Source organism: Miniopterus schreibersii, assembly GCF_964146895.1.
Source record: "Miniopterus schreibersii genome assembly, chromosome: 11".
Lineage (NCBI taxonomy): Eukaryota > Metazoa > Chordata > Mammalia > Chiroptera > Miniopteridae > Miniopterus > Miniopterus schreibersii.
The window spans coordinates 27,419,769-27,444,393 of record NC_138111.1 but is presented as its reverse complement, the minus strand read 5'-3'; the positions used below and the strand labels follow the sequence as shown (position 1 = coordinate 27,444,393).

The 24,625-nt window shown below is 38.4% G+C and overlaps 1 protein-coding gene across 3 annotated transcripts in view; it reads left to right on the top strand.

Annotated features, from left to right (window-relative positions):
• UNC13B (unc-13 homolog B) overlaps positions 1-24,625 on the top strand; it is a gene marked incomplete at its 5' end in the record, with an annotated part of 145,656 nt that overhangs the window by 52,360 nt on the left and 68,671 nt on the right. For all 3 annotated transcript variants that reach the window (XM_081151120.1, XM_081151121.1, XM_081151119.1), the window contains 3 exons: positions 3,269-3,509; positions 17,051-17,362; positions 19,956-20,046. In XM_081151120.1, coding sequence (XP_081007246.1) covers positions 3,269-3,509; positions 17,051-17,362; positions 19,956-20,046 — 644 coding nt within the window. The remainder of the gene's footprint in view (positions 1-3,268; positions 3,510-17,050; positions 17,363-19,955; positions 20,047-24,625) is intronic.

The following is a 24,625-nucleotide window of genomic DNA, read 5'->3' as shown; positions in this document are numbered from 1 at the left end:
GGTTTCTTGAAGACTGTGTGTAAATTTCAGACCAGAGTCCCAGTTACAACCCTGACAGGATCTCCTGATTTTTCTTCCTCAGAGACAAGTAGTACTATCAGTCCCCAGTGTAGGAAACCCTCTTCTTTAGTTTCTTGGCTAAGGGGTGCAGTAAGTAGAAGGAGGAGGTTTATTCTGGGAGAGGTCATTAATTTAGTGAAGTGAAGAAGAGGCTGAGGACATGGTTTGACTTTCGTTGAAGCAGCCCAGGTAGGCTGGAGGATAGCTTTGTTCCAGAGCTTCAAGAGTGGGTAGTCAGTTCTTTCCAGCAAGATATATAGCCGTGGGCTGACATTACTGGCTGGGTTACCCATCTGGCAAGGGGGCTTGGTTGAATCCCAGTGATTAGGTGTCCAACAGGTACTAAGAGGTACCAAATTTTGTCCTGTCACTGGAATTTCTCATGGAGTATGTATTTTCTGTGATTTGAATCCTGAGTATTTCCCCTAGGGAACTGCTGAAAGGCAGCCTAAGAGCTCAGATAACTTAAGATTTTAACTTAAATAGAAAAAAGTAATTAAGCCATGAAAAAAAAAAAAGGTTTGAATTCTTTTTCCTTTCTTCTCTAGCTGGTAAAGTTCTGTTGTACTCTGGATTTAAAGACAGGAACTTAATCCAGGAGCATGATACATTGGAGAGTCCCACTGTTCAGTATCTCATTCAGTTTTGTTTGAGTGCCTACTCTGTGCCAGTGGCCGGCCCATATTTGCCCCAGGTTAAATTTCTTTCCCAGTTTATTTTACAGGTTTATTTTCTGTCATTCCCTTCCGTACTCTTTTTTTTCTGTTTCTCTCCTTCATCTCATTTCACTTCCCTATATTTCCTTTCTCCCATTCCCTCCTACTTTTCATATTCTCTTTTCTTCTACTCCCAACCTTTTCTTTCCATAAACACTTTGTTTCTTAATATTTGTACTTTATTTCTTTATTACAGAAATGCTGTCAGCCTTTAGGAAAGTTTTGGAATATTTATCCCCTTAGCCTAGCAAAATAAAAAAGCAAAACATTATTTATTTAGAAGTAATAGGCCAGGTACAGTGACAAACTAAATGTCCATACACTAATTTCCTGGCTCTGGATTATGGGTTCCTACTTCTGGCTGAGCTACCCTCTCCTGGCCTCATAATCAGTAGGATTGTCTATCACTGCTCCCTCTTTGGAGGCTCAGTTTTGTTTTCCTGGATTATATGCTAATACTTCTCCTGCCGGAATTTAAGTAGACTTTTTGCTTTGTCTTCTTTTTTGCACTTGCCTCCTCACCTGTATGCATGAATAATCCAGCACTGACTTTTTCCACACTTACTCTTTCTGTGGGTTCAGGGAAAATGAAATCTGAAAGACATACTGGTTTTCATCCCTTGGTCCTTTCTAGTCTTCAGAACAACAAATGCATCAAGGGTTAAAACCATTGCGTCCAAAGTCTTTTTCCTAATATGTGATCAGAATGCTTTGTATTTTTTGACTAATCTTGTTCCTGCCCATTTTGGAGGTTAGCCTCTTTCTCCTGGGGTTCTGATCACTGATTTCTCCTGAATTTTCCCCTGGGGTCCTGATCACTAACATCTTTTTTCTTATGTTCACATATTGCCTTAAACCCAAATGGGAAAAGCTACCACAAGTGTTGTCTGGAATCCAGTGTTCAAATTTTCTTCCTTGCTTGTAAAACCCGCATATTTGTGCTCCCTGTTTTTTTTTAGTGGAATTGTCTACTAGGTTGTATAATGTAGAAGCCAAAGGGTCATTTTCCTATTACCTTCCATTTGTCCCCAAGTTTTAATTTTAATTTTAATTTTTTATTTTTAGAGAGGAAGGGACAGGAAGAGAGAGAGAGAGAGAGAGAGAGAAAAGGAGAGAAACATCGATGTGAGAACAAAACATCAATCGGCTGCCTCCTGCATGCCCCTACAGGGGATTGAGCCTGCAACCCAGGCATGTGCCCTGATGGCGAATTGAACTGGCTACCTTTTGGTACATGGGATGATGCCCAACCAACTGAGGCACACTGGCCAGGGCTTGTCCCCAAGTTTTATCATTTCTGTCTGGATCCCCTCCCCCCTTGTTTATTAACTCTTTTCCATTTCCATTGTATGGTTGTAGGTCCTTATCTCCTTCATGAGAAATTGTAAAAGCCTAATCTTATGGTCTTCAAGAGGCTTCCGTTTCCCACCATACTGCCAAGGTGTTTTGTTTTTTTTTAAATTATTAATATGAGGAGTCCATCATTTGCTAAATGTATCTCCATTTGGGGATGGTTAATGTTCCTTTTCCTCATTGTGAGTCAAATAGGAACTTGGCAAGAAAGGAAGTATGCAAATTTATTAATTAAACACATATGGGGATGGTGTCAGAAATGGCTTCCCTGTATAATAACCTATAAAGTACAATTAGGGTGAGCTCCCTTTCCAAGCACAGTGTTGCACATTTTTATTTTTGCTTGGAGCAGGATTTGTAACTGTGTGCATCGTTTAGTGCTGGCCTGAAAAACAGAAATAAATCTATGAAATTGAAGTCACTGTTAGATAAACTTAGCTGCATTATTGTCAGCAAGATCCTATTGGCAGTGCATGTGCTTTCCTCTTCTCCTTCAGCCCATTCTTTGGATAGGAATTCTGAACTTAGACTGTTGGTGCTTGACAGGAATTATTAGAAAAACCCAATGTTGCAGCAAGACAATAAGACTGCTACTTTTCTCAGCTGCATCTGGACCTTTTGGCTGACTTCTAAGCCGTGGCTTTGACTCTCCTGATTTTGTGGGCTAACTTCTGATGTTGAACCTGTTTGTTTGGTTTAACCATGTATTTTGAAGTCTGAAAACACCAAACCAATTTTAAACAAAAATTTCTCTTTTTTAAGATATGGAAAAGCTGTTTCCCCCACCCCTTTTGATAATAGTAGAGGATCAGACTCTGTGACATTTAAAGCAGGTTTTCTTTAGGGTTATGATAGCTAGAGAAGTAGAATCCCAAAGAATTCTGCATTGGGAAAATGTGGCTTAGAACTCCTCTAAGAATCAGCACTAAAATTAAACTAAGTGTTCTATCTCATTTGATAAGGAGAGAGACTTGTGGGTATTGAGACAGTTCTGCACATGGTTTTGAGGTCACTGGACTCGTGTGCAGCTCAGCTTGTTCTTGTTCTCAAGACTTGAGGCTACCTAAGTTAGAAGCAGAAAATGTTCTAAAGAATTAAATAAAGCTGGGGTGCTTTGATTGACTCTGCTTGTTCCACAGCTTTTGAAGATCCTGATAGTGCTGTCGATGACCGAGATAGCGACTATCGCAGTGAGACCAGCAACAGCATCCCACCTCCTTATCATTCGACTTCCCAGCCCAATGCTTCTGTGCACCAGTTCCCTGTGCCTGTGCGATTGCCACAGCAACTGCTAATTCAGGGCAGTTCCCGGGACTCTTGCAATGACTCTATGCAAAGTTATGATTATGACCTCGATTACCCAGAACGGCGGGCTCTCAGGTGGGTATTGGAAACAAAGCACTTTCTTTTCCTAGTATGCAGAGCCCAGGATACAACTGACATCACGGATTTGGGCACTTTAACCTGAGGTGGTAATGGACGTATAGCAGTAGAATGGGCCAAGCTACAGCTATTTTATATAGAGTCTCAGTCTTTTTTCCCTCTTCCACACATTCATATTTATATATTTCCATCAGTAACATTTCTCTTAATGATTAGCAGTTCTCAACTGGCAAGAGCATGCCCACTGGAGGTAGATGGCTGAAAAAACCTGCTCACTTCTCTGCCCAGCCCAGAGATTTTGATTCACCCTTTACCAAGATTAAAAAAGGAAAATCAGCCTGGCCAGCGTGACTCAGTGGTTGAGCATCCACCTATGATCCAGATTGTGGTTTGATTCCCCCTCACGGCACATGCCCGGGTTGCAGGCTCCATCCCCAGCGGGGGGCGTGCAGGGTCAGTCAATCCATGACTCTCTCCCATCATTGATGTTTCTCTCTCTCCCTCTCCCTTCCTCTTTCTGAAATCAATAAAATATATATTAAAAACAAAGAAAATCACAGATGTTTAATGTTCGGATAACCCTTTTTACCTAAATATTTCCATGGGAACTTCAGAAGAAAATGAATATGGATCTCTCCATAGCAGATTCAGTACTTTTGTTGGAACATTAAATTTTTTTAATTTTAATAAGTTTTTAAATATATAAAACATTTACATGGTTAAAAAAATGTCAGGGTGCAATACAGCTTACAGCAAAGACTCCCATTCACACCTTTCGTCCTTTTCCACCCCATCCCCTTCCTTTTTACTAGATTTAAAAAATACATATTTTTATTGATTTCAGAGAGAGGAAGGTAGAGGGAGAGAGAGATAGAAACATCAATGATGAGAGAGAGTCATTGATCGGCTGCCTCCCTGCTGGGGATCGAGCTCGCAACCCGGGCATGTGCCCTGACCAGGAATCGAACCCCGATCACCTGGATCCTAGGTAGATGCTCAACCACTGAGCCACGCCCTATCAACCATCAAATAGAATTCTCATTTTTAATAATCTGATTCTAAAAAGAAACATGCCAGGAATCCTACTACAGTTGGTCCCTACTACTTGCTGGTCTAGTAATTAAATATTTGCATATTTTATTTATTTGATTTTAGTTGTTTATATTGTCCTAACTTTAAGAATAAAAAACATAATAGCAAAAAAAATTTGGGGGGGGCTCTCTTTTCCCTCTGTATTTGCAAGCATTATATGTGTAGGCCAGTAGTAATAATGGCACATCAACCTAAATGACTACATATACTTCAGGAAAACTGCAGTTTACCTAATCAATACCCTGTTGTCATTTCGTTTATTTCCTGGGCTACTGCTATAATACATAACACTTAGAGGAACATTAGTGATGTACTTTAAGTTGCAAATTTTTTTCCTAAATTTTTTCTTTAATTGATCCCATATAAATTTGATTTTACTGTATTATTATATGAAATGAGGTTAAAAAGTAAATATTTTATCATCTCCAGCAGAGGAAAAGTTAATATGATTTTAAAGTAAACTTTTATTATAGACATTTTTAACTTAAATGTTTGAATGATTTCTCCTTTAAGTTTTTTTGGAGAAATTATATCACTAGCATTCATTTTAAAATTTTTCTATTACTATAAATACAGAGTTCTTGGAAATAATCTAAGTTCTTAAGTTACACTGTTTTTTAAGAATAATATTTAAAGTCCTTGAGGGAACAAACATATTTGCAGTATCTTCCAATAAATTAGAAGTGTAAAAATAAATAGCTTCATTCACTACAGCCATGGCTACCAGTTGATTTTAAGTTGTAACTATAAAGACTTATTCCAGACTGGAATTGGTTTAGTCTGAGTTTTTAAGGATACTGGAGAGTAATGAAACTATATGTGTAAAAAAAAAAAGTGCAGTTGATTTCCTCACTCTATCAAGTGGGCTTTTGCCTAATGAGTCCAGAATAATGGGAAATGTATGTAAATTATCTAAAAAATACATAATTTGAGGTTTGACAGTAGAATTGGACTTTGTTAGATATTATACAGCCAAAGTATCTCTACTGTTAAGGGGTGTCAAAAGACTATCAGTTTCACTGTTGAAGATTTTTAGTGACTAAGTTACAATTTTGATCTTTTTTTTTCTTTCCTAAATAAATACTGTTGGATGTTAGATCTATAAAAGAACATACTGCACTGACAAGCTTCTAGTCTGCAGGCCCTCTCTACACCTCCACCTCACTACATGGGAAGTAGGCAGTCTTTAACCTAACTGAAAGAAAGGTCAGCTGTCTTCTGTATTCATGTAGGACATGTGGCTTCTGCTGTTTTACTCGGTATAGAGAAAGATTTTCATCTCATTGTAATCCTCAATGTATATAGCATTAGATTTCACAAACAAATTATAATGCTTTAAATAATTTGCTCTTTTTGGTACTGTAACAAGATTTGACTTCTGATAGTCAAAGATGATGATGATGATGATGATGATGATGATTTTAATCCTCACCCCAGGATATTCAGAGAGAGTGGAAGGGAGAAAAAAAAAAGAGAGAGAGAAACATTGATGTGAGAGAGACACATCGATTGGTTGCCTCCCGAACTCACCCTGACCAGGACTGAGGTTCGAGCCTGCAACCAAGGTACATGCCCTTGGCCGGAATCAAACCTAGAACCCTTCAGTCTGAGGGCCAATGCTCTAACCACTGAGAAAACCAGCTAGGGCTTGGCTGTTCTTTTTTTGATGTGGAAAATACTCTTTGACTATATTGCTATAATATTAATTTAAGATCATTTGGATTTCCTTATATTTTTTCAGTCTGAATGGTTTTTTATCAAATTGACAATTTTACTAATTCTAGTTTTCTCATTGAAAGTGCACTAAATCTTATTTGTTTCTTCCTTTTCCCTGTTTTCCCCTTTTTCTTTGCCTTACTATTCCTTCAAACTTATCCCTTTACATCAGACAAGGCTTGCTGGCTAAAACTGACAGAATTAGGATTATTTCAGCTTTCTCTGATGTTGACTATAAAGAGCAAGAAGAGATATATGAACAGATGGAGGGGAAAATATCACAAGGGTTTCTAGAAAACAGTAACATAAACGTAAAAGAAGTACAGGTAAAGGAAATTGGAGCTCTTTTTAAAACTGATAAATATTACAGCCAACAAGTACAAACAAATTACAAGAATTTTAAAAGGATACCCTCTCAGAGCCAAGAAACAGAATTCTCTACTGCCTCTAATTTTGACCTTAAGTTTGAAACGTCTGTTTGCTCCAGATATCCTCAGAAATATGATACAATTGATAGGAGAAGGAAAAAGAAACCCTTGGACAGCCATTTTGAAGACAGTGAAAGAAGACAGTATAATGATAGATTAGGAACTAAGACTGACTTCAAAAGTACATATCCAAATAGTGAAAATTGTAACCTTTGCCATGTTGAAAAGAAGAAACAAAATTACCCAGTTTTGCACCCCTACAAAAACGGATTTGTGGTTAAGTGTGGCATGTGGACCACTAAATTGGAACGTCATGATTATGAACTTCCAGGTTATTTTAAGAACTTCAAAAAGTCATTTGACCTAAACCAGCATGTCACTGATTTCATTCCATTGGATATTGAAGATTCTACTAGCAGTACTTCTGATGAACTTCTGGATTCCCCCATTTCTTCTGATAAACAGGAAGGTTTACTGTCACCAACATGCCATCCATCCAATGTCCATCATATTGGAGGCTTTCCTAAAGAATATTATGTAGCAAATCCAGCGTTCCCATTACAAAGGATAAATTGTGATGCAAACACACTTAGAGATCTATCTGGGTGTCCCATGGAAGAGATGACCCCTTCTTCTATTGAGGAACCCAAGGAGGACTATATTGATACAATGGATGAGCTTCAGTGTTTTGTAGAAACAGTCTCAGAATATTTAGCAGAGAAGGAAGAGGAGATTAATAAATTTGGTTCCCTTTCAAAAACTAAAAAAACACCTAAACATAATAGTACTGTTGATAATGAAGAACAAAATAAACCTGGGGATGAAATACTACCTATAAATGTTGTCAAGAATGACAAGGCCAAGGCTGTCTGTTTCCCTGAATTGAATGGTATGAAATGTGCTGTTGGTTCTTTATTCAGTTCACTCACAGAAAAGGTGGGCTCAGGCACAAAGCATCTAACAATCTCTATGGAAAAGCTGGCTTCTTTAGCTCCAGAGAAAACAGAAACTCTTACTCAAATAGAGACAATTAATTTGGGATCTAGACCAAGAGCCAAGTCAGTCTCAGAGAAGGATCTTTGCATGCAGTCTCCATTATCTTCTCAAACCATTGATAATAAGGATTTTGGCAGGCATAACAAAACCTCTGAAAACGAGCACACGGGCATTAAAACTGGGAGTTCAAACTTACAGGATACAACAGAAACTCTTGGAAGGGACTCTGCTTCAGAGAGTCAGAGTTCAGTTATAAAGTCTGTTTTAAGCATGCTAACTCCATTAAAGATCTTTTTGGAAAAAGATGAAACCAAAAAAGATGATGACAAGAACAAGACAAGAAAGGAAACCTTTGTTGCGTGTGTTTCAGAGTCAAGTCAAAGGGAAGACACACTTAGCAAAGACAGTAGTATTATTGCTTTAGATAAGAGTAATGGAGACAGTACAGGCTTGTCCCAAATGTCCACAAGTGAAGATTTATTGTCTTCCCAAGCAGCTAATGAACCTTCAAACTTAGCTAGTTCTGCAAGTAAGAAAGATGGCATTGAGAGTCTGTTGGAAAGAAAACCTTGTATAGACCTGTCTCTGTTACCAGATGAACCAAAAATATGTGCCAAAGATACTCCAGGACATCCTTGTGTAGCTGGCAGTAGAACTGCAAATAAAGAGGCTTCTTTAAAGTCATTAGAGAGGGACAGAATTACTGGCGATGATGATTTTCTTGAGCCACTCAGAAAATCTTTTAGCCAGTTTTTACTCACTTCCCCTGAAAACTGTTCAAAGGAAATTTTGTCAGAATCTAGGAAAATATACCAGTTGGAGGAAGATGGATGTGAAAGGGTCTGTAAGAAAGACAGACATTCCTTTTCCTTTAATGGAAAACTACATATTCCATTTCTCAGTGTTTGTAGTCATTCTGAAAAGCAGCAGGACTTAAGAGAGAAAGGAAGAATTTTTCCTTTGTTTAAATTTCCTTTCACTGACAGCCATATCACTGTCAATGACCAGAGTTTTCATGTCTCCAAAGTAGCCTTTGATGAGGAGATTCAAAGAAACTACTATGAAAATACCAAATTTAGTTCAATAGAATCTAATTCGGTTCCAAATATTCATCATAATCTAGGAAAATTTGGAGAGACAGAGAAATTTAATAAGAATGACCAAAAAAGTTGTCCTGAAAATGCCACGCTTAATAAAATAAAGTCTGATTCAGTTCCAAATATTAATAATGATCTTGAGAAATTTGGGAATGTAGAGGAATTAAATTCAAGTGACCACACAGCAGAAGAGAACTATGAAAGGGATACTTTAACCATTCCTGCAGTTGTGCCCGAAGAACACGTACCTTCTGATTCTTCAGGAGAAAGTAAGACCCTTACACAAGTGACATCTTTAACAGTATCAGACTCTTTATTAGCATTGAATTCTACCATTTCAAAAGTCACCTTGGTTAATGAAATTAGTGAAGACAAACTTGTAGATAAAGCTTCCAAGAAAAGAACCCAAGGAGGCCTCCTTTCTGGCCTGTTTAACAGATTCTCTTCCTTTGAAAACTTGTCTCGTACACAAGAACTAAATGTGAAAAATAATGACTTTCATCACAGGAATAGTACCCCAAGCTTACTCTCAGGAATATTTAACTTGGTATCCAAGAGCAGTATGACTGATGGTAAACCGGATGAAGCAAAGTCCATGTCTTTAGGAGACATAAAGAGTTTGAATGGAAAAAAGCATTTATCCTTGGATGAGATCTCTGTTACTTCATGTGTGACTTCTGAGAACCAGAGGAACCATGTTGAAAAACAAGAAACTTCTGGCTTCATAAAATGTTTCTTATCTTTACCTAAAGAAAACATACTGTTAGCTGATGCTTGTGTTGATAATCATCATTGCCCTTCTACATGGAAAAACCAGCACAGTGAAAAGCATTGCCCCTCTTCTGAGAACAATGTACCAAGTGCTCAGCAGGACCTCTTAGAGAAATCTTTGGCTAAGAAGCCAACACCACACCATATTCTCGAGGCAAACCTATATGAAAATCCAAATAAGTTAAATCCACCTATACTGAATACTAGCATTCTTAGCAAATCAAACCACTATCAAGCTTTTGAAGAGATGAACAATCATTTCTGTTATGAATGGAACTCTGATATAAAAGATTTCTCTAAAAATTCCAGAATACTTCAGCCAATTTATTATATGTTGAATCAAAACACATTTCCATCAGCTGATGTTTTTGTGTGGCCTGACTCAGAAAACCCAGCAATACATTTTTGCCAAAAAGACCAAAATGCAAATATCTTGGAGTGGAGAACAAATTCAAACAGTGTCATTTGGTGTGATTTACCATATGAATCATTTGATCAGTTTGCATTTAATGAAGATTACTTATTAAGAGGTGATATGTGGGCAGCTAACTCATTATATGGAAATTCTTGTCATCTTCCAATTAATGAGACTAAAAATTCACTAGAAGAATTGCCCATTGACTTAAGTTGTTCTTCGGGTTATGAGAAGACTACATATCCCATAGATGATCAAGAATCATTAAGAATGGATGAAAACTTTGTCTTTTCAAGTGTTGGTTATGAATACCAGGAATGGTTGTCATGTCTTGAAAATGGAGTGTGGTGGCCATCAGAGGATGGAGACTATGGATATTATATGTTCCATGATGGTCAATATATCTATTCTATTCTCACAGATTCTACTGGGCAGTATGCATATTTATTTATACCTGATTGTTCTTATCAAGAGTATTTAAATTGTGATTTACAGACAAATGATCTAGTGAGTATTATATTGGATGACAGCATTATTTCTGCCTGTAGTTCTACAGTACTAAACAAGGAAGATGAATTATTGTGGTATGTTGAAGAGGAACCAATTGATGACCCTCTTGATTTATCTATAGTTTTGCCAAGAAGTGAGGGACCAATGTATTTAAATTTAGGAACCTATTCACAAGTACTTGAAGAGTCAGATTATGGCCAAAGGGATCAACCATTAGATTTTTCAGTCTATAATTCTCAAAAGTTTGAAGGAGATTTTGGATTTTTTGAAGAAAGGCTGTGTGTTTCTGAAGACTTCAAATGTACATTGGACCTCAGAAATCAGCCCCAAAGCATTGGTAATCATGTCTTAAATAAAAATAAAATTATAGAGGGAGATAAGAACCAGGCTGTAGTTAAGGATTCATTAGTTCAACTTCCCAGTTTTCATTGGCTTCAATCTTCTGAAGAAGGTGCCAATTTGGTTCATCTTGAGAATATGACTAATAGCCCACAGCAAACAAAAGAGATGTCATCGTTGAACAAAGTGACTTCATTATTTTCTGCTTTGGGTGCTCTGGTTGGAAGTCCTTTGAATTTTGAAAAGAATGAATCCTTGGAGTCTTTGGCCACTCATAAAAAGGATCAGCAGTCAAACTTAGCAGACCTCACAAATGATGATCTTCAGTCATTAATCTTGAGTAAGCAATCAGAGAGTAAATCCCCAAAGGAGGAGGAAAGTCTTCTTAAGAATTCAGAGAGACAAATAGTATCCAATGTTCAGCAACCAGAAGTTACTGAAAGTATGAAGCAAGAATTCCCTTTAAATAAAAGCATTCATGTGAAAAAACAAAGGTTGTTGAAATCTGTTTTCCAGGTAAGTCAAACAACTCCTCAGGCTAAATTAGATGTAGAAGAGGATGAAACCATTACATCCAATTCTGTGTCAGTTCCTCTTGCATCACAGTTCAGTATGGATGCATGCAAGAATTGTGAGCTCCCCCAGGACCAGTGTTCCAAAGAGTCTGAGAGAACATTATTTAAAAGTGCACTGAGACTCTTTAGTCGGGGAGAAGACTCTTCAGTAAGTGCAACAGCAAATGAAAAACAGGCATCTGGATTTTTGAACCTCTTTAAAACTCAGATGAATAAAGAAAAATCACAAAACTTAGAAAAGAATGGTGATAAAAATAGAAAGATAACATCTCAGGAAAAGAATGAATCTTCTGGTGTTTCATTTTTTTTTGGTACCCTTGGAGATTTCTTTAAAACCAATGTATCGCCTACACAGACAACTGAAAATATGTCTGTTTCTTCAGTGACTAATAAGGATGAGGTCAAGTCAAGGCCTAATCCCACAAAGCTAACTAGCCAGGATGTTGGGAACTTTCCTGCTGCACCAGTTTCTTGTAAAGGGAAGGTTCGGATTAAAAGTCTGAATAAGCAGACTACTATTGATGACACTGGGCTAAAGGAACCGCCAACTAAGGAGATCCAGGGTAATAATATGACTGAAAAAGAGGTACCCTCCAGAGACCACCTAATCCAGCAGTCACCAAATCCATCTTTCCCAACAAACTATCTCCAAGAGTCTTCAAGAGAGTCTTCAATAAAAACTAGTGGTGCGTCTACAGTGACAGAAGTTTCAAGAAGTAATAAAATATCTTTTGATATTCTGAGTATAAAAAATTCAGATGAACAAGGTCATTTTCCTGACAAAGACTTAAGTTTTTCAACTGACACAATATCTCCATCCCAACCAGAGTTGCCAACGGGAAAGAGTATATTTTCTTTCCTGACTGGATCCGAAAAATCTGAGAACAGAGCCTCTGCTACTCTACCAAGAACCAAATCTCAAGCAGAAGGGCTATTCACACTTCCTTCCTTTTTTTCCACTACCAATTCAAGTATCAAGAAGGATGCCTCTCATAGTAGCTCTTTTAGTTTGTTCAGCTTGTCCTTTTTGGATGAAAAACAGCAGATTCCTGGGGAAAGGCATAGCCTTTCAACTGTTTCTCCAGTGACTTCCCAGCCTTGTAAGAAGCCAAGTGTTATTGTAGACATGGGTGGCACAATGAATGAAGGTTCCAATGGCAATAGAGATAGCATAGTCCAGGAGGTAGCTCATGAACAGCAAATGGCTCCTTGTGTTTCCATTAGCAGCGTCATTGAGGTTACTTTCCTTGAAGATGAGCTCAATGTCGGGGTGGACTATCAAGGAAAACTAGGGTCCAGTAATGGATCAAGGATATCTTTAGCAGATTTCCAGTTGAATCAGTTGCAAAAAGACATTATTCCTCATTCACCAGGATTTCAGAGACAGACTGAAACACTGCTTATTGGTCCAGAGACCTTTGGGGTAGCTTCTCATGAAGAAGATTTCATACAGGAAGCCTTCCCCAGTGGCTTACTGGCCAAGTCTTTTGCACATGATAGCCATTTGATAGAGAAGCTCAACAATTTAGACACTTGCACTAACCACTACCAAAATGAAAGATTTTCTAATGACCCATTGAACTTGCCATTAGAAAAGGCCCCTATTGAGATCTTAACACAGATCCTGGAGCCAACCTCTTCCTCTGCAGAGCCAGGGTATGCAGGGCACCTCCAGAGCCAAGACACAGATAAAGAGGAAAACAAACCAGTGTTGGGCTCTTCAGTAGGAATGCTTTCAGGGTTTGTGACCAAAGTGAAATCTTTCTCTGGCAGCTTAATTGAATCTCCCAAAACTTTCTCTGGATTTTTCTCCTTTCCTAAATCTCCAAAGAAAAACTCCTTTTTCTCTCTCTCTTCTGGTACATCATCTCAGCCACTTACAGGTGAGTTATTTGGAATTTTCAAAAGTCCCAAACCAGAGACATGCAAACAAGAATCATCTGTCCCAGCTACTGCACGGTTTCACAATGGTAGTTCCAGAAATGCTGTAGGATTAGTACCTCCAGAAAATTTGTGGAGAGAGGCTGCTTCTGCATCATTCAATTCAGAAGCTACTCTCGGTGACTATAGAATGACTGTGGTTAATGCAAAGTCAGACTCGGAAACCTTGACAGATGGTCTAAAACTAATGACTGAAATGGAAAACAATATTCTGGACAATATTCCAGAACCCCAGGGTTCTGAAACAATTGCGGCTGCACCTTCAGTCTCAGGGGATGATACTGGGCAAGGAGTATTACCTTTGAGTGATGAAGGAGACGTGGGGGTGTTGCAGGGGACAGACACAGAGGCATCATTTGAAGCAGAGCATATTTCATTGCCACCACAGTTGCATCCAGATCCTACCTGGATTGCCAAGGAGCTTCCTTCTCCAATTCACCCACCTCTTCCTCTTGAGCCGAAGCCAGCTATGCAATCTGCCTCCACAAAACAAGATGTCTTAGAGCTACAGGCAACCAACTCACTGCAAGCCAATACTACTACACTGCTCAATGAGGCAAGTTCATTTGGCCAGAGTGCCAAATTGGAAACCCAAGGGTCCCTTTCTCACTCTCTGGTGGAGGAACCTGTGCTGTGTGCCAAAGAAAGTTATGGGATGTTTGATGCCCAGGAAGATCCATCTGCAGCCCCCCAGGAAACAGAGCAGCCAATACCACATTTTGAGATCCCAAACATGACCAATTGGCCAAAGCTTCATTTCCCATCCTCTGCTACTGTCTGTGGGAAACCACTGAGCTCTTTCTTTTCCCCACCTTCTTCCTCTGGCAATAGGGCAGCAGAGACTGGTTTAAAGTCCAGTTTTAAGAAGTTGTCAACTCTGTTTGAGGGAGGTAATGAGGGAAAAGGCAGTATAGTGGCAAGTGATCTCAAAGTAAGGTTTGAAAAGAAGCTGGATCTTTTATTCCCAAGGCCAAAAGAGCAAAAAAGGGACCCTGAACAAATGTCTACAGAACCCTCTGCTCCAGTTTTGGTTATCAGCAGTTATCAGGACCTTAATTCCAGTGAGGCTGGCAAAGCTTTGGAGTCTTCTCAAATGTCTAGGGCCAGTGCTGAGCCACCTAAGGTCTCTAGTCAGCTCTCTGTGACCTCTGAGCAGCTGGAGGCCAAGACAAGGATATGTGCTCATGGGCTTTCAGGGCCTGGAGAAGTGGAAAACCAGCAGGAAATCCCAGCTTCTAGAGAAGACGGGGGTTCCAAAGGTAACCTCCCTGGCCTCACCAGTCCTTCAGGGAATCATGAGGAAGAGCACTGCACTGTCTCTGAGCTACTTCACCAGCCAGAAACACAAGAAGAGAAGGCAGTGCCTGCTAGCACTGACTGTGTTTTGAATGTACAGCTGTCAGTTACTCTGCATGGCACTGAGGAACCAAAGACCAGCAAAAGGCCTGTTCTCAACTAAAGCATCATAAATGGTTTTAAAGAATTGACCATTTATGATGCAGTGACTTAGTGGTAGATTAGTCACAGCCTGCTTTCTATCCTTCCTGTGTCTTTCCTAGCACCCGAGCTTCATGTTAATTAGAGGTTAAGTAACAAGAAATAATGTGTGGGTCTTTTCATCCTCTCCCTTCTCTCTAGTGCCAAATTTAATTTATTGGAACAAGGAGCTTCCTACTTAAAGGAAAGGCTAGGCCGTAAAATTTACTCACTTTGATTTGCTCTGCCTTATATAACATGGAATGAAGGGGGAGTAGGAAGAGGCAACAAGTAGTTGAGTAGCATATATTAATTACAACCACATGATGGGCTAGGATGCTTCTTTGGGCCTTCGGCACTTATATCTGTAATAGCTGGAGAGAGACCCACTTTGCTTCCCTTTCCCAAGCCTTCTAAGATGCTTTCTCCAGTGGCAATGAAGATACTAAGTAAAATATGAAGTACAAAGGATGGCTTGGGATAATCTCTGTCCTATATCCTCTTCCACATGGATTGGCACAGCTTCCAGTCCGTGTCTTTTACTATCCACGAGACTGGTGTCTGATACGTGCTTTGAGTAAAGTCTCACAGGAGCTCAGGGCTATTGCTTGCTGTAGTTCTTCAGTCTGGACCATTGTTCAGGGTCTATCTGCAAAGGGTACTATTATTTCTCCTAAGAAGAAACACCATGCAGTGCAGTTTAAGAATGATGCTTTGACCTCTGGCCGAAAACTGTCCAAAGGAGCCAGTCAGGGGCTTTAGAGATTGTGTGTGTGTGTGTGTGTGTGTGTGTGTGTGTGTGTGTGTGTGAGAGAGAGAGAGAGAGAGAGAGAGAGAGAGAGAGAGGGGGAGAGAGAGGGGGAGGTATTGTGTGTGTGTGTATGTGTGTGTATGTTGGGAACTACTCAGAACAGTGACCTGGTTTTTGTTCAGCTGTCATGAGATGAAGGATCAGAACTCAGCCTGAAAATACCAGGTACTTGGGAGGAACCATAGGGAAAATATCATGGGAAACAACCATTTATCTTCATTTGGCCCAGAGTAAACATAAGCCCTTTAGTTGAAGGCTTGACCCCCTGGTAAGGAAATTCCTTGTCCTTTGCATGGAGGCTTTTCAGCAGGATACTAGAAGTAAAATGAGGGCTCCTGACTTGGATGGAACTATCCAAATGGGCTGGGATAGATCTTGTAGATCGTCACCAAGTCCCTCTATATTGAATAGATCGGAACCCCTTAGATTCAGTATATGGCTGAAGGGAGTAACTTCTGGATTCTGTTCTTTCTGGCCATGATTCACTGCCACACTCTCTGCTACAGCTGCTCTCTCTCATAGCAGGGAAACACATTTCCTTTCTGGGTATGGGAATTCAGGTGATTGGGAGAGGGTTGGGCTGGCCTCTCTTCAGGTACAGAAATTCATTAATATGGCCCTGACCTAGGTCCTGGAATTAGACTTTGTCCACTCTATCCAAAATTAAGCTATGTCCTGAGAGCAACTCAGTTACAGATGGGGAAGTTTATCGTTGGGACATTCTGAATGCTTTCAGGATATTGTAACATTCATGAGATGAATGGCCAATGAAATCCCGAGGAATTTCTTGATCCTAACCGCTATCTCCCAGTGGCTTCCATTATCTTACTGTGCAGATGGCTGAGAGATAACTGAAGGAACATGTCCAGTGTCCTTTGCTCATCCTAAGGCATTAGCATTCACATTTACAACTGTAGAGGAAGGAAAGGGGACCTCAATTTAACAAATAATAGCAAAAGGAAGTAGAGTTCATCCATATTACTAGGTGGAAATTAAGAAACTTTAATCATAGCCACTGGACAAGTTTCATTAGAAGTCTGGGTAAAGAATTTTAGGCTTTTAACAATAGACTTTTAAATAATTTTTAATCTACTTATAAATATCACATTAAGATGAAGTGTTCTTCAAAGTCAATTGCTGGTTTGAGGTTAAGTGCTGTTTGAGAACCCAGCATGTGTTTTTTCCTTGTTGTGACTGCTGAGTAGAGACTAGTTCTTCTAGATTGTAAAGTTTGGTCCTCCTTTCCCAGGAACCTCCTGTTTGTGATTCTTGCCACTGATACAATCATTAGTTTCTGGATTAACCTATTACTTTTGCCCTGGTCCTTAGTTTGCATTTATTTACCCATCTGTCTTCCTCTCCTTCTCATAGCCCCACCAGCAGTAGTAGGTATGGTTCCTCCTGTAATGTGAGCCAAGGAAGCTCTCAGCTGAGTGAACTAGACCAGTGCCATGAACAAGATGATGACCATCGGGAGAGGGACTCCATTCATTCCTGCCACAGCTCTGGTAGCTTCTCCAGAGATGGCCAAGCGGGTTTTGGAGAACAAGATAAAGCCTTGGAGGTGACTGGTGAAGAAGAAAAGGGGAGAGCATGTGAACTCAAGGAGATGAAAGATGTCACAACCCATCCTACCCCAGATCTGGTGCTACACAAAGACCATGTCCTAGGCCCCCAGGAAAGGTAGGTGATGACTGCCTTGAGGAGTTCAGTATCTACCCTGTTATATTGCTAAATATAAGTGCTTTTCATTTTCTCCCCTACAGTTTGGATAGGTGGTGATCAGGATACTGAGGCTTAGCTCTACATTGCTTCCTTTGATTTTTGGTGTAAGACTCAAGATATTTTGAGGATCTCTTAAGAATACTTGGGACCTTTGTAGTTAGCTACAGTGTACCAGGCTTTTTTGAATCTGCAGTTCTTGGCTTACTAGTTGACCCTACATATGGCAGCCACCAGGTCTGGAACTGATCTGAGCCCTGCAGATTATTTAATTCAGAGGAACTGCTTAGAATGAGATAGGCTTACCAGCATATTAATGTTTAAAATTATTTTGTTAACATTACTTTTTGTTTGTTTGTTTTCCTGGCTGAGAAAAGTAGGACTGAGTTGAGATAGAATTGATATCAAAGCCAGATCTAATCCATCCCTCTGCCTCCCCAAGGCCTAGCAGTGTATCTGACAGTTGGTACTCATAAGAAAATTTTTAAATGTGTCCTTTTAACAGTCTTCTAATGAAACTTAGTACAGAGTTTTAGTGTTATTATTGAGCTAAATTGGTCAGTAATGTTGCTGATAGGTTGGGGCAGAGCATGGTTTCTCAGTCTTGGCATTACTGATAGATAACTCTTGGGGCAGGTAACTCTGTAATGAGATGCGATTGTGTGAATTGTAGGATGTTTAGTAGCATCCCTGATCTGTACACACTAGATGCCAGTAGCAACCTTCAGTGTGATAACCCAAAATGTTTCCAGATATTGTCAGATTTCCCCTGCCCCAGTTGAAAACCGCTTATCTAGTGATAAGGAGTAGGTGTGGCTTAGATTCCCAAATGTCAAGGTATAATAATAAAGCCTCTCACTGAAAGATTAGAGCAAGGAATGCTGATTACAAGGTAAGAGTTAGAGAACGGTTGGTGTGTCAACTCCACCACTGAAGGTATAAACATATTTTCTTTTTTCCTTACTTTTTCCTGATCTTTAGTCATCTCTGGTGGCTCATCTAATAGATGAAACATCCAGCTTCAGACTGAGCTCTGGACCAGCTTTTTACTGGGTTGACAACCCACTGAAAGATGGCTCTTTGTAGACCTTATGTAACTGGAACCAAGATTCTGCTGCCTCCCGCCATGAAAGCCAAACTCATAAGACAGATGCTGGTGAAAAGGAAAGAGGTTTATTCAAGTGCCAGTAACCTGAGAAGATGGAGGACTTGTCGTCAAGCCCATTTTAGCATCTCATCGTAGGCAGGGGTTTTTATAGGGAAGAGGAGGGAAAGCAGAACAAAGAGATCAGGAGGAAGGGCTTTGGACATGCAGGCAGTATCCTTGCTGGTCCTGATATGGATCTTTAATGTTAGCATACTGGAACTGGTCAGTGCTAGCCAAATTCCTGCAGTTGGGTAATCTGCATCAACTGCAGTTGCAGTCAAGACTGTTTCTTATACAAGCAGGAACTGGAACTGCTGATGCCTGCAATATGCTTATAAGGAAACTGTCAGGATGTAAATTTCTTTTATTAGTTTGTTAGTACATTTTATTCTATTTCATGGTTAGTCAGAGAGTATAAAGTTTTTATTCCTGTTAAACTTAGACTTGGCAGTTACTGTTGTCTGGGTAGAGTTCTTCATAGAACAACAGAAGTGACCAGCATGAGTTTTTGTCCTTCTTTACTGGCTGTGTCCTCTCAGATCCTAGCTGTGCAAACGAAGTCCAGTTCTACCTTGGCCAGAGGGCCTGCAAATGGTTTAGAACAATTAACCCAGTTAGATCACATTAAGAGCCCAGCATATATATTTTACATATCTAGATGGTAGACACTTGTTTGTTGCCTTGGCAGTATACCACAGTGAGAGACAGGAGAAGCATTATCACCAAGAATCAACCACTATTCCACAGTTAAGGAACCTGGATGATGACTTGTTCTAATACAGGGTAGTATTTCTGTCTCAAAGCTGCTTTGTTATATCTATTGTTCATTTCACTGAGGGTGTTCCTGAGGCAGCTCAAGGAATAAGATAATGGCAGAAAAAGGGCTGTTTTTTTTCTTACCACTTTTGATGTAGTCTAGGAATTGGTAAGCCTTCCATAATACGTAGTGGAGCAGAAAGGATTTTCAGGGACAAAATTCTGCCCTAAGGATGCTATGTAGAACCCCAAAGGGAGACTGTTGGTCTTGAGAGGTGAGGTGAGAGAGTTATTACACACCTCTCTGCATAGTTTTAATTCTAGACATTGACTAAGGGCCCTTGTCATTGCTACTAGTGTCCTGATCCCTGACTGTCCCAGTGAGATGCCTCATTGGGTGGGTGAAGAAGGGGGAAGGAAGAGGAAGAACAGATGAAAAGCTCAAAGGAGTTGTCATTTCAGAGAGGATTTTTTTTCACATTAGATATTCAGGATTATGCTGTTTCAGTGGCCTGAATCACTAAACAAGTATAGGCATGAATATAAACCATTTTATTTTAGATATATGGCAGTTTTGCCTTGAACATTGTTACCTTGTGGCCTGGGCTATTTTTAAGGAAATTTTTTTTTTTTTTTTTTTTTTTTTACAAGTTTTCCTGAGGAGAAGGCATCTTCGCCATTTACCCAAGCCAGAGCACATTGGATTCGAGCAGTTACCAAGGTTCGACTCCAGCTGCAGGAGGTAGGAAATCTATTGCTCTAATACTAGCTGGCATAATTTTTCCCTTTGAAATTGGTAGACATATGGTGCTAAAGCAGCATTCAGTGATTAGTCATCTTCTTAGTGCGTTTCTGGGAATGTATGACAAGTAAGCTAGAGCCTTAAGAGATGATGGGAGGTGGCCATAGTCTTTCTTCTATGCTGATTAATGAAAATCAAATAAACCTAGTGGGTCAAGAGTCTGAAGATAAAGTTATATGCTATTTTTAGTACCATAATCAGCCAAATGGTAACTTTCTATTTCCGTTATCCTTTCTACATTCATTAATTGGCATTCTACTATAAGAAAGAGGTATCCCTTTTCTCCCATCAAATTATATCAGTGTGGACTCAAGGATTCCTAATTTATTACATGAATTCCTTACTATCATTTATTTTGATGGTCAAATTTTTTCTACCTTTGTATAAGCATTGTTAATATTACCCTTCAGCAAGAAGATAATGTTTTAAAAACTATTAAAAAAGTAGCTGCTTTGGAAAAAGCATTTTCAATACAGATGTTTGAAAATGCTTCCTTTTGTGTGTGTGTGTTCTTTTGTTATCAGGAACAATGAATGTTACCTATAAAAACTCATAACTGCATGTTCTAAAATCTTGGAAAGAGGCCAGTAATGTATTAAAAACCTTTCTAATGAAAAGTTCAGTGAGGTTGGAACTTATTTGTTAAAAGTATAAAAATATTTCTGACTATTTTGTAAGACATTAGAGAAGATGAAAACTGCCAAATGTCAACAAAATCTTTAAATAATTGGTATGTAGGAAATAATTGTACATTTTTCATTTGACTGATGTATCAGTATCTTTTTTTAGCTGTGACAGCTATGAAAACTAAGTATTGAAATAATTGAATGTGGAACTAGACTTTCAAATCATTCTATAACTAAATGTTAAACTAAGATTTCAAAAATAATGAAGCATATTGTATCACTTTGCTTTCACTAAAGATATTACTACTGCTAATACTTTAGTGAGAGCAAAAAATATTTTTTGTATCATTAACAAATCTTAAATGTTTCTTTTATGCTTTTACATTAAAATTTTTATATTGTATTGAATATATTAATACAATTATACATGTATATAATTTTTAAATGAATATACACATATTGAGAGATGTATGCTAAAACAAATTTTATCAATAAGGGCTGCTAAACCATAAACATTGGGAGTCTTTTGACCTAGACTGAGGTGAGATAAACATTTAGAGTGAAAGTTTATGGAGTCAATGTCATAATATTTATTAATATTTTATTTCTAAGTTTTCAGAAGTACGGGTCTTGCAATTCTTGTATAAAGAAAAGTAAAATAAATAACCTTCACATAAAAGAAAAGTCCTGAATGAGAAAAATAAGAATACATATTGGATCAGAAACAGTTTGTTATAACTTTTTCTTTTTAAGAGACGATTCAGAGTCTCTCAAAAAGAATACCTAAAAAGAATTGCCAAAGCTTGGAATTATTTAGGGAAAATTATGGTTCATTTATGAGTAATTAAGAACCATTGCCACTTTATTGAATAAGAGAACAATTATAAATATATTCTTAACACAAGTAATGTAACTGGAAGGTGATTAAGTGTTGCCAAGAGAAGAAAGGCAAACCAGAGTTCAGAGAAAGATTTGATAACAGTTTAAGATAGAAGCAGAAGTGCACCATTTATACTCAAGATGAGATTTTTGCTGACAGATTGTTTGAGGTTGTGAGACAGTAAGAAGTATGACACCAAGGATTTTACCCCTGAGTAGTTGGAAGTTGCATCTAGTCACCCCTTAATGTTCTCCCCGGGATAATATTTTTGTTAGTTTCTTATTATTCTAGAATTTCTTGATGCAAGTGTAAGCAAATATGAATATATATTCTAATCTTCCCCCATTTTATTTTTTTTTACAAAAGTGGTATATTATACACACTGAGAACATCTTGCTTTTTCACTTAGAGATTCTTCTGTATTAGCTCTAAGGGTACTTTTCTTTTTCAAACAGCTGTATAATATTCCACTGTATAAATATACTACAAGTATATAAGTTTTCTCTGTGTTTATTTGGTTGTTTCCAGTCAATTGTTATAAGTGAGTACCTTTTACATATGTCATTTTTCATGTATGCATGTGTATCTGAGTGGGGGATATACATTTGTAATTTTGATATATATTGCCAGATTGTCCGCCATTTGTCAGTGGCTTAAAACAACAAAGGTTTATTTTATTTATGCTGCTTGTCATGCTATATGTTCTTAAGTTCTGCTTTAAGTGTGTTTTCTCTGCAATCCAGGCTGATGGTGTATCCTGCACCTAGAACATTACCAGTCTTGGTGGTAGGGGGAAAGAAAGGATAACAAATGAAAGAGAGAATAGCAAATTGCACTCTGGCTCTTACAACTTCTGCCCAAAAGATACAATATGTCACTTTTGCTCACACTTCCCTGACTAAAGCACATCATAAAGCCATATTTAATTTCAAGTTAATAGTGCTTAAAAAGATAGGGAAGGATTTGTGAACAATTTAATGACTACCCCAAAGGGTGTCTACCTTCAACAGAGATTGTATTGATTTAATAGTAGAATAATAGTACTTTTTCTTTTAGAATTATAAATTATGTATTAAAACTATGACTTAAAAAGAGGAAACCAGAAAAAAGTATACTAACAATGTCTCCACATTGCCTTCATGATAAAATAAAACTTTTTTAAAAATCTGACTGCAGTGTGAGTTTTTATTTTTTATTTTTTTAATCCTCACCAGAGGATATTTTTTCCATTGCTTTTCAGAGAGAGTGGAAGGGAGAGAGAGAGAAACATCGATGTGAGCGAGACACATGGATTGGTTGCCTTCTGCATGCACCCCAACTGGGGCCGGGAATCAAGCCTACAACTGAGGCATGTGCCCTTGGTCACAATCAAACCTAGGACCCTTCAGTCTGCAGGCTGACACTCTACCCACTGAGCCAAGTTGGCTAGGGCTAAAATAAAACTTTTGTGATCCAGCTCAGTGTAGTCCATGGACCAACACTCCAGGAAGTTTGTTTCTAGTCTTTGTTGAAATAATTACTGGAATTGAAAATGAACATTTAGAGGCAATTTGGATTGCTGGACATCAATCACATGATCAATGGTCTCATTTCATTGAACAGGGAGGGTGTAGACCAAAAATGCCAGTCTATATGACATATTGGGAATAAAAAAACAGATCCCTCACAAAAAGTATTTGAAAAGCCCCGATATAGAACCAATATGCTTTTGCAGTCTTACCTCTTTCTACCGTTCTGTTTCATCAATACTTCTAACATATAAAATTATTTATTTTTCAAATTCTCAGAGACTTTATACTTGCTGTTTCTCAGACATGAATACATAGAATATATTTTCTTTTTCATCACCTAGATCACTTTTTTTAATATCATCACCCGAGACTATGTTTCTTTCTTTCTTTTTTTTTTTTCTTTTAGAGAGAGAAGAAGGGAGGGAGGGGGAGAGAGAGAAACATCAATGTGAGAGAGAAACACTGATTGGTTGCCTCCCGTATATGCCCTAGGGACCAAATCCGCAATGTGCCCTGACCAGTAATCGAACCCGAAACTTTTTTTGGTGTATGGGATGATGCTCCAACCAACTGAGCCACCTGGCCAGGGCCACCTAGCTCACTTTTCATTCACATCTTTTAAAACCCACTCAGGTGTCAGTTTTTTTGCATAAAGCTTCCAGGCTCTGTGCATACATTTTCTAGATTGGCATTTGCCATGATGTAATGGAGTTACTTGTTTGCTGTTATGTCTCACTTCTCTGTGTATTTGTAAGATTCTTAAATGTTGGGGCTATACTTTTTATTGCTGGTGTTCTAGAGCCCAGTGTAGAACCTAGCAGAATATTTAGCCAATCTTTTATGGATGCTTAACTAGCCAGAAAAGTCCATCAGCATTTCCACAGAAGTTTCCCTGTGCTTCTTTATCTTCTCTTAATTATTCCTATTTTTATTTTTCCCAAAGCAAGAACCTAAAGCCAATAACAGCAAAATATTAACTATTAAATTAGCTGTGTTTTTAAATATAATTTTCATGTACATGAATATAAAGTTACTGAATCCAGACCATATTATGTGTGGATTTATATTTTTTATCATTTAGATTGTTTTTTTGAGCTTTAATCTGGGTTATTAAATATTTTTGAAAACATGATTTAATGATTATTAATAGATTAATAATATTCCATCAGGTAGATGTTCCATATAATTTCTCTTGTTTCTTTACTAAAATCAATAATGCTGTTATGAATATCATTATGTATAAGTCTGTTTTAATTTCTGATTATTTCTTTAACTTAGCTTTCTCAAAGTAGTCAAATAAATTACTGAGTTAAAGCCCGGCCGGGCGTGGCTCAGTGGTTGAGTGTTGACCTGGGATCCAGGCGATCAGGGTTCGATTCCCGGTCAGGGCACATGCCTGGGTTGTGGGCTCGATCAATGCCTCTCTCATCATTGATGTTTCTATCTCTCTCCCTCTCCTTTCCTTTCTCTGAAATTAATAAAGATATATTTAAATAAATAAA